Source organism: Camelina sativa, chromosome 17, assembly GCF_000633955.1.
Source record: "Camelina sativa cultivar DH55 chromosome 17, Cs, whole genome shotgun sequence".
NCBI classification, from domain to species: Eukaryota; Viridiplantae; Streptophyta; class Magnoliopsida; order Brassicales; family Brassicaceae; genus Camelina; species Camelina sativa.
Genome location: NC_025701.1, coordinates 29,449,582 through 29,460,601, shown reverse-complemented (window position 1 = coordinate 29,460,601; position 11,020 = coordinate 29,449,582). Strand labels below are relative to the sequence as shown.

At 42.7% G+C, this 11,020-nt stretch overlaps 1 protein-coding gene across 1 annotated transcript; it reads right to left on the bottom strand.

Moving 5' to 3' along the window:
* LOC104759901 lies at positions 8,684-10,793 on the bottom strand. Its single transcript, XM_010482776.1, has 4 exons — positions 10,782-10,793; positions 9,361-10,694; positions 8,793-9,057; positions 8,684-8,719 (listed from the first exon to the last, which is right to left on the bottom strand). The coding sequence occupies exons 1-4, from the start codon at positions 10,791-10,793 to the stop codon at positions 8,684-8,686; spliced, it is 1,647 nt and encodes a 548-aa protein (XP_010481078.1).

Sequence of the window (11,020 nt, the reverse complement as noted above, 5' to 3'; positions counted from 1 at the left end):
ATTTTGTCCTCGGCTTACCACTCTTACACAGGAAGGACAGCTTGATGGTCTTTGTTGATCGGTTCTCCAAGATGGCGCATTTTATTCCTTGCAACAAGAGCCACGACGCGGTGCAATTGGCCGATCTATTCTTTAGCCAAGTGATCCGACTCCATGGTTTACCACGAACCATTATTTCTGATCGAGATCCGAAGTTCCTTGGCCATTTCTGGCGGACCTTATGGAAGAAGCTTGGCACCAAGTTGCTGTACTCCACTGCCGCACATCTGCAAACTAACTGCCAACCCGAAGTCGTGAACCGATCCATTGGAACCTTACTTCGGACAGCGATCGCAAGCAATAAAGGATCATGGTTAGAATGCGTCCCACTCATTGAGTTCGCATACAATCAAGCCGTTCACTCGGCCACCAAGAAGTTGCCATTCGAGGTCGCCTATGGATTTAAACCTCTTACGCTGATGGATCTATTACCATTACCACCGGATGAGGTCGAGAGTCAAGACGGAGCCGCACGAGCCTAGTTGGTCAAGCAGGTTCATGAGGAGGTTCGAGCAAACATCGAGAGGAGGAACAAACAATATGCACGTTTCTTGAACCGCGGACGCAAACCTATGCTTTTCAAGCCGAGAGATTGGGTTTGGCTGCACCTAAGGCTGGAGCGGTTCTCACAAAAAAGGAAGGACAAGCTTAGCCCATGTGGCGACGGACCTTTTTGAGTCATCGAGAAGATCAACCAGGTGAGTACAATACTTCGACTTCATTCAACGTTACTCTTGTTCTGTTTGACGCAGGTGACGACGAAGAAGTTTTGGGGACAAAACCTTCTCAAGGGGGAGGAAATGATGTGAGCACAGGACCAGACACGCAGCTAGGAATGCTCATACTGGACCAAGACGCCCAGAACGCGACCGAGACACTTGCACCACTCGCGGGGAACAGCCGGCCAACGCACCAGGGATCACTCCGGGAGCTACGACGTGATCTAAGAGTTTGTCCAAAGCCGCAAAACAGAAGATCAACCGGTTCGTGCAAGCATTCGTTCAAGGAGACGACCCGGCCAAAGCAGTTCAAGTGGAGACCGTTTGCACGGCCTTCATCCTTACCCAAGGATGAAGGAGACCAAGTCGTTAGGATCATGACCCATACTCTTTTTCCATACTCCGGGTTTGTCCCACGAGGTTTACCGGAGAAGGTTTTAATGAGGCGATGAGTCCTAACGCAACCTCCGCGTTTTGATGCCAATGATGTGGTTCTCGCGTCTAAGCCTAAGGGCATGTTATCTTTTACTTAAGCTTTTCATTTTGAACATTGTCTAGAACTTTCTTTTGTAACATTAGAATAGTGTGACGTGTGTGGTTCTGTTTAAACCACTTTAGAGGGCGACGTGTTTTCCATCAAAGGAAACACGTCAAGGGCAAACGTGTGCGGACCATAGCGAGTCTGCGTGTCCTAGGTTCCCTCTAAACCCTCGCACTATTTAAACCCTACTCTCTTTTGTAAAACACAGACTTGAATGAAATCTAAACTTTTCCGAAGAGCGAATCTTTGTTTCTTGTCTCACTTCTCTCTTTAGTCAAAGTGCGGGACTCGCTATCGAGAAACCCTAGTCGATTCATGAACCAGGTTCGTAATCTTCTAGCCTGACTGTATCACGATTAGAGCCATCACTCGCGTGTCATCGTTCAATCCACCCTCGCTTCCATCCCTTCTAGTAGAACCATCACTTGGTTTGCTAGCCGCGTCCCAACCTCGACGGCCGTTCCGTATCGCTACCGCATCGGACCGTCCGTACGATCGAATTCGTGACCCTCGTCCCATCTCGCGTCCCACTCATTTGTTTTCCACCAAAACTCATTTCCACCGTTTGTTTATCCTCTACAACCATTCTCCAACGTTTGGCCTGAGGAAAGTCGTCTCCATCCTAAGCGATCTGAAGACGAGAATTCATGTCCATACCATGGGACGACCGGTGCTCACATCAGATGCGGTCATGAATGTGTGGCTGATGCGCCAGGATCGTGTGGCCGGTGGTGCTGGATTTCTAGGAAGGGGAGCTGCTTTAGGTATGAGCCGGCAAGGGCATTGTTGCCAGGTACATAAGATTCACAAGAAGCCTTCATGGCAGGATAAACTAATTGGTGCGACGATGATGGATGGAGTTCATTGGAGATGGACAGGGATAGCGAGGTTCAAGGTTTTGGTAAGCTTGCTAGGGGAAAACAAGTCAAGTGGGCTGAGTTGGCGGCTTGCAAAGCATCTGACGCGGAGAATCAGAATATGCGAACGTATGGTACTTGTTTATTTTATTACGCTCTTATTGATGATTCTCTGTGGAGGATTGCCAAGTGGAAAAGCCATTTCTGAAATAAGCTATCTTGTGGAAGTTTCCCTAAGAGACAAGTTACAAGAGATTCTTGGACGAACAAGAAGGTTGATTTTTTCAGGTGGCGGAGAGTTGTTGTCGGCATACTTGATTATTTGTTTAGTAGAGCTGAAGACGCAGTTAGAGGATTTGTTGAGCAGGAGACTCTTTTGTCTTATCACATCATTGTGGGGAGCGTTGGTGTTTGTCAAGAAGAAGGACGAGGTATGTATTTATGAGTTTGTGGCGATGTCGTTCGGGTTGACTAACGCGCCAGCAGCATTTATGAGGTTGATGAACAGCGTGTTTCAGGAGTTTCTGGACGTGTCTGTCATCATTTTCATTGACGATATCCTGGTATTTTCTAAGAGTCCTGAAGAGCATGCAGTGCATTTGAGGGCAGTTCTGGATAAGCTGCGGGAGCAGAAGTTGTTTGCTAAGGTGTTGACTGGTTCTTCCGCTATCTCTCGCAAACGCTGTGTTTGCGGGTGGTAGCGGTTGCTAGCGATTGGAACCAATCATACAAACCGCTCTCAATCGCTCCAAATCGCTCTCAATCTCTCCAAACCACTGAATTTCAAAAGCTGTTTCCCGCAAGCGTTTGCGGCTGCGGGCGATTGCGGTTGGAATTTTTTTTTTTGTTTTTTTGTAAAAAAACTTAAAAGAAATCAATGATAATGAATTTTTTTTGTTGTATCTTCTATCTAACCATTTTACTCATTAAGGATTGAAAAAAATGAAATATGGATACAATTGCAGAGATTATAAAATAAAAAAATTATAAGAAAATAATATTCCAATTAACAATAATCCGGAAAACTTAATGTAAATTTAATGGCACGTCGCACATAAGTTCAAAAAAAATCTAAATAAATATAATATTTCATCAAAAATTTAAGAAAATAAGATTATTTGTGAAAATATTAAAACAAATCACTAGTGACTCTTCTCAACTCTCACTTGACCATTCCTACCGATGCAACTACTGACCCATAATCTAAGAGAAAAAAGAAAATATCTACGATCTAAAGCATATGTTTTGTCATTTATCAAATTACTTGATTAAATTTTTGGTGAAAAACCAAATGCATACAGGAATACGTATTTCAATATGTAATTTTTTTTTTTGAATAATTATTTTAGTATTTTCTTTATAAATTTTAGTTATAAATCAAGTTTAATAAAAATTTTGGTGTTGTTAAACATTTATATGTTATATATCACATTTATTATGTTCCAACCGCTATTGCACCCGCTGATTAACCAGTCGTAAACCTCCCGCAAACGTACCAATTTTAAACCGCTAAACCAGTCGTTCAAAACGCTTCATAACGCTTGAAACCGCAATCGTCCGCTTCCGCAATCTCCCGCAACCGCAACCACAACCGCAGCGTTTAAACCAGTCAGGCCCTAAGGTGTTGATTGGTTCTCCCGCAAACGCTGCGTTTGCGGGTGGAACCGGTTGCTAGCGATTGGTACCAATCACACAAATCGCTCCCAATCGCTCTAAATCGCTCCTAACCGCTTCAAACCACTGAATTCTAAAAGCTGCTTCCCGCAAGCATTTGCGGTTGCAGGCGTTTGCGTTTGAAATTTTTTATTTTTTTTTTTTTTGAAAAAACTTGAAACATATCAATGATAATGAAATATTTTTTATATATATCTTTTACCTAACTATTTTATTCATTAAGGATGGGAGAAAATGAAATACGGATACGATTGATAATATTAAAAATTAAACAATTGGAAGAAAATAAGATTTCAATTAACAATAACCCGGAAAACTTGATGTAAATTTAATGGCACATCGCACATAAGTTCAAAAAATCTAAATAAATATAACATTTCATCAGAAATATAAGAAAATAAGATTATTTGTGAAAAATATATAAACAAATCATGAGTGACTCTTCTCAACTCTGGGTTGATCATTACTACGGATGCAAATACTGCCCCACAGAACTTATTGAGTGTGTGAGATTTAAGAAAGAAGATCTACGATCTAAAACATATGTTTAGTCATTTATTAAATTACTTGATTAAAATTTTGGTAAAAAGTCAAATGCATAAAGTAATAAGTATTTGAAATTTATTTGTTTTTTAAATAATTATTTTAGTATTTTTAATGAATTTTAATTATAAATCAAGTTTAATAAAATTTTTGATATTTTAAAACATTTATATTATTATATATCACATTTAGTATGTTCCAACCGCTATTGCATCCGCTGGTCAGCCAGTCGTAAACCTCCAGCAAATGCACCAATTTTAAACCGCTAAACCAATCGTTCAAAACGCTTGAAACCGCAATCACCCGCTTCCGCAATCTCCCGCAACCGCAACCGCAGCCGCAGCGTTTGAACCAGTCAGACCCTAAGTTGAGCAAGTGCAGTTTTTGGCAGCGTGAGATGGGTTTCTGGGTCACATTGTTTCTGCAGAGAGAATTTCTGTAGATCCGGATAAGGTTCAGGCTACCAGGGAATGGCCTAGACCGCAGAATGCCACAGAGATCAGGAGTTTCCTTGGTTTGGCAGGTTACTACAGGAGGTTTGTACAGGGTTTTGCAAGTAGGGCATGCCCTATGACTAAGTTGACGGGGAAGGATGTTCCTTTTGTTTGGTCAAAGGAGTGTGAGGAGGGCTTTGAAAGCCTTAAGGAGATGTTGACTACTATGCCAGTGTTGGTTTTGCCTGAGCAGGGAGAACCCTATGTGGTTTATACTGATGCATCTAGAGTTGGTTTGGGGTGTGTGCTGATGCAGCATGGGAAGGTGATTGCCTATGCTTCGCGGCAGTTGCGGAAGAATGAGGGCAACTATCCTACTCATGATTTGGAGATGGATGTTGTAGTTTTTTTCCTGAAGATTTGGAGATCATATCTTTATGATGCAAAGGTACAGGTGGTTATAGATCATAAGAGCCTAAAGTATATATTTACTCAGTCTGAGCTGAACTTGAGGCAGAGGCGGTGGATGGAGCTGGTGGTAGATTATGATTTGGAGATAGTCTATCACCCTGGTAAGGCTAACACGGCTGCAGATGCTCTGAGTTGGAAGAGGGTAGCTTCGGCTCAGGAGCAGGAGATGGAGTCTCTGGTAGGAGAGATCAGTGCTTTGAGGTTGTGTGCTGTTTCACAGGAACCGTTGGGTTTGGAAGCAGTTGATAGAGCAGATCTTTTGAGTAGAGTGCGGTTGGCTCAGGAGAAGGATTTGGGGCTGGTAAACGCCTCAAAGGATGTTGATTCAGAGTATCAGGTCTCAAATAATGGAACTATCTTGGTGCACGATCGGGTTTGTGTGCCCAAGGATGAGGAGTTGAGGCAGGAGATCCCGAGAGAGGCTCATGCGAGCAAGTTTTCTATTCATCCAGGAGCGACTAAGATGTACCGTGATCTCAAGAGGTACTATCACTGGGTTGGGATGAAGAAGGATGTAGCTAGTTGGGTTGCGAGGTGCGATGTGTGTCAGCTAGTGGAAGTAGGATATGATCACGTTAGATTTTTGTGGTAGGATTGCTAGTGTCTCGGACTTTTGATGTTATTTGGGTCATTTTGGACCGTTTGACTAAGTCAGCACATTTTCTAGCCATTAAGAAGACTGATGGAGCAGCAGACTTGGCTAAGAAGTATGTGAGAGAGATAGTCAGATTGCATGCGGTGCCAACTGTAAGAATTAATAGGATCGATTTGTGTTTGGTGAAAAGAAGTGATGAACAAAGTGAATAATAGTTGTTTGGAGAATAGAGAGAGTATACGAGAGAGTATTGTTGAGAAGGAGATATTATCTCTTCTTACTAGAATTAGAACATAGTTACAACCTAATTATAGCCATATACAAAGAATATTCTCCTAAGATACTATACACAATTACAAATGTAGATAGTGACACCTCCTTAAGTGAACATGTGACTCTTCCTTAGTTTTCCCACTTGCATACTCTTGTCAACGGTTAGGAGAAGATAATTCTGTAAGCTTAGTGACCGTTGGAGGCTGGACTTCATGGGTTGGACTCGATAAGCCTCCTAATGGTACGGACGGCCCAATGTGTTGGTGGTTGTACGGACGTACGGTTGTACTGACGTACGGACGTGGTGGTGTGATTTCATACTCCCCCTCAAGCTTGATCATGAGCATTGATCAAGCATGAACTCATGTACACCCACCTCATTAAAAACCTTAGTATAGAAAACAACTTGGGAAAAACTATACTTAAGAGAAAAAGAGTGTAGGTGTCATGTGAAGACAATCATGGCCGAGTAAGGTCTTTGAGGCCAAGTTTAGAATGAATGTACTCACACACTTGTGGACTGGCTGCCTTGGTAAAAACATCGGCCAACTGCTCGGAGCTTTCGGTGTGACATGGTAAGACAACTCCAAGTTTGATTTGTTCTCGAACCTTGTAGCAAACGACTTCGATGTGCTTGGTCCTCTCGTGGAACACGGAGTTTGTTGCAATGTGAATTGCGGCTTTATTATCGCAATGCATGGTAATGGGTTTAGGTGACTCGATTCCAAGATCCTTAATGAGTGCCTTGAGCCACATTAACTCGGTTGTGAGCTTCCTCATGGCTCTATATTCTGATTCTGCACTTGATAGTGATACCACCTTTTGTTTCTTGCTCTTCCATGTGATCAGGTTGCCTCCTAGGAATGTATAATAGCCTGTAGTAGACCGACGGTCTCCACGATCTCCGGCGTAATCCGCATCGCAATACCCTACTATTTCAGTGCTTTCATTAGGACCCATCCATATGCCTTGCCCCGGCGAGCCCTTGAGATATTTGAGGATTCGGTTCACCATATTCAAATGATGCACGGTGGGGTTTTGCATGTGGTGGCTCACCTGATTGACAGCAAAACAAATGTCAGATCTCGTGATAGTAAGGTATATGAGCTTATCTACCAGTCGCCGGTAACGCTTGACGTCGTGAAATGGGGCTGCATCAAGCTCCCCCTTTCCTCCCGCCTTTTAGTTTTCCTCAAGGGGGGTTGTTACAGCATTTGAAGCTAGTTTTCCTGCTTCACTCAACAAATCAAGAGCATATTTCCTTTGTGATAGAAACAAACCTTCAGCGAACCTAGATACCTCTATCCCAAGGAAATATTTAAGTTCTCCTAGGTCTTTGATATCAAAAACTGACTTAAGGTAAGTTTTAGTGTTTTGAATGCCTACCTTGTCACTTCCAGTTATGATGATATCATCAACACAAACTAGAATGACTACAATACCTTTATCACTTGGCAAGGTGAATAGAGTGTGATCAGCCTCTGATTTGCGAAAGCATTTCTCAAGTAATGTGGTGCTTAACTTATGATACCACGCCCTAGGAGACTGTTTTAGACCATATATTGCTTTGTTCAGTCTCAACACCTTTCCTAGTCCAATGATGTCTTCTAAACTTCATCCTCAAGTTCTCCTTGTAAAAAGGCGTTCTTAACATCCATTTGCCACAATTCCCAGCCAAGGTTGGTTGCAAGCGAGAGAACTACGCGAACCGTGTGAAGCTTGGCCACCGGTGCAAATGTATCAAGATAGTCCTCCCCATACGTTTGTGTGAATCCCCTTGCAACTAGCCTTGCTTTGTAGCGTTCAATCTCCCCATCACTCTTATACTTGATAGTAAAGATCCATGTTGATGTCACAGCCTTCTTTCCTTTGGGTAGGTCAGCCTCATCCCACGTATGATTCGCCTCCATAGCGTTCTTCTCGGCATTGACAGCATCACGCCATTTTTTGTGATTCTTGGCTTCGTCATAATCTTTGGGGATCCAATGAGCATCAATCTGGCCAAGAAACGTTTGATGTTGGGGAGGAAAGTGGGCAAGGGTGCAAACCGCTTGAATCGGATGAGCCACGGCGACATTGTTGTAGTAGACCCGAGTGACCTTCTTGTGTCGTTCACTCCGTCTAAGTGGTATAACTTCTTGTGGAGTGTCCTCATCGTCATTTTCCTCTTCGGTGGGCACATTGTTTACCGGGACTGAATTTAAACCATTTTCATCATCGGATTGTTCATCTAAGTTCGGGTCAGATGTCATCATGGAGAGGCTCCGGAGTTGGTGTTGGTGGTGCATCGACTATAGGAGCGCGCGCTGACGTTGGTGCAGCATTGTCAACACCGAGTCTCTCGAGAAGGACACGAAGATTGTTGGCCCGGTCAGACGGTGATGTGGACAGATCTCGAAGGCTCTCCAAGTTCTTTTCCTCATAGAAGCCTTTAGACTCTACGAACTTAACATCACGTGAGACGAAGACTCTCTTCATGTCCGGCTCATAGCACTTGTAGCCTTTTTGAGTGGTAGAGTATCCAATAAACATGCTCTTCACACTTTTAGTATCGAGTTTGTCTCGCTTTTCTCCTGGTTTCAACACATAACACACGCAGCCAAATACTCGTAAATGATCAAATGAGGGTTTTATCTTGTTTAATACCTCAAACGGAGAGATGTCTCGAAGAATTTTGGTCGGTGTCCGATTTATGAGGTAGCAAGCCGCAAGGACAGCATCTCCCCAAAACCTCTTTGGGATATTTGTGTGAAACATCATGGATCTTGCCACTTCCATGAGATGCCTATTCTTCCTCTCAGCAACACCATTTTGTTGGGGTGTATATGGACAGCTTGTTTGATGAATGATCCCATGGTTTGCTAGATATTGTTTGAAGGCATGACTTGTATACTCTCCACCATTATCTGATCTTAAAATTTTAATCTTTGCATTATAATGGTTAGTCACATATTTTTGAAAATTAGTGAAAGCTTCAAGAACTCTATCCTTAGAAGGGAGCAAAGTTAACCAAGTATATTTTGATTTTTCATCAATAAAAGTAACAAAATATTTCTGATTTTCTCTAGATAAGCAAGGAGAAGTCCAAACCTCTAAATGAACTAAGTCAAAACAATTCTCATAAATAGTTATAGATTTAGGAAAAACAGCTTTGCAATGTTTACCAAGAATACAAGCCTCACACTCATCATTTTTAAAAGAAATATTAGGAAACATTAAAGTTAAAGCTCTAGTGTGAGGATGTCCTAGCCTAGCATCTAAGATAGAATCATTAGGTTTAACAACAACCGAATTAAAACAAGATGCAGAAGAAGAAGATAGATTCAAGTCCTCAAGCACATAGAGATCATCCTTGGAACCTCCTTGGCCAAGAACTTTACTTGTCTCAATATCCTGAAAATGAACCTTGTTAGGACCAAGTATTGCATAACAATTTAAATCAGTGGTGGCTCTCTTAACTGATAGCAAGTTAGATGTGAAATTTGGCATATAGAAGGCTTTAGTTTCTTTATCAAATAATTTCAAATTCCCTATGCCTTTAACCGGTACCTTCTCACCATTTGCTATCACAACATTACCTTTAGCCGGTTTAATATCACTAATCAGCCTAGAATCACTAATCATGTGATGTGATGCACCAGAATCAACAATAAGAGGCTTAGTTTTGTTTAAAGCAAGAAAGGTTTTACCGGAGGCCTCCTTGAGGGCTTTGATGAGCGCATCAAGGTCGGATCGCCTCACCAGCTCGGAGGAGGCAGCGAGAGCAGTTCCATTGCCTCCGACAGCTTGTTGGTTTGGTTTGGAGGTTGATGTTTCCCCTACTACAACTACTTGATGAGCTCTCAGTAGTACTCCGCGGCTTGGTCCTCCACGGTTAATGCGAAGGTGTGGATGAAGGATCCAGCAGCGGCTTTTGAAGTGGCCAACCTTCTTGCAGTGCTCACATACCGGTGGGTTCTTGTCATCCGGTTTGTAGTAGACTTGGTTTGCGGACGCCACCTCGACTTTGTTGGCGGTCACTAGCTCTTCTTTGCTGCCAAATAGTCCCATGGAGCCATGCTCCTTTTGGATTTGGTTGAAAACGTCGTCAAGGCTTGGAAGCTTATCTGATCGCAATATGTGTTTGATGAGGTCATTGTAGGAGGGGTTTAGGGTCAAGAGTAGAACAAACACCTTGTCTTGTTCACGCCTCTCGTTCAGTATGGCCTGATCTTTTGTCGCCGGCCTTAGCATCTCTAGTTCAGCCCAAAGGGACCTAAACTTCCCAAAATGCTTGGTAAACTCAATATCTTCTTGGTTGAGGCTGTTGATGGCCCTCGTAATCTCAAAGATACGGTTGACATTAGTAACATTCCCAAAAATGTTCTTGAGAGTGTCCCATAAATCCTTTGCCGTTTCGTAATAGGAGTAAGGTTCAAGGATATGGGCATCAAGTGAGTTTTGAATGATGGCTAGGACTCCTTGGTCTTCTTGAAACCATTTGTTTCTTTCATCTCCGGAAAGTTCCTTGCCTTCCTTGGTGGTCTCGCCCCTTGGAGCTTCGCTCGTCTAAACATGAGACGAAAGGCCTCGGCCACATAGGGCTGTTTTTGTGGTCCTCGCCCACAGAAGGTAGTTCTCTCCTTTGAGAGTCACCGGAACAATCATGGTTTTGACACTTTCCATGACAAAGGGACCGTTAGGTAAAGCTATTATCCAACGGTTAAAGAAAATGACTTTCAAGTCGAAACAGAAAATGAAAGAGAGAAGGAACGGAAGTGAGTGATGTTCAAAAGCTTTGGAATAAAGAGCAACAAGGCTCTGATACCATGTAAGAATTAATAGGATCGATTTGTGTTTGGTGAAGAGAAGTGATGAACAAAGTGAATAATACT

What these genes read in the sequence shown, in the direction of transcription:
- LOC104759901 (XM_010482776.1), bottom strand. An exon ending in ACTAGAGCTTTAACTTTAAT is followed by an intron (nt 9,058 to 9,360) that starts GTTTCCTAATAT and finishes TAAAATTTTAAG; the next exon opens with ATCAGATAATGGTGGAGAGT. An exon ending in GAGACATCTCTCCGTTTGAG is followed by an intron (nt 8,720 to 8,792) that starts GTATTAAACAAG and finishes TGTTGAAACCAG; the next exon opens with GAGAAAAGCGAGACAAACTC.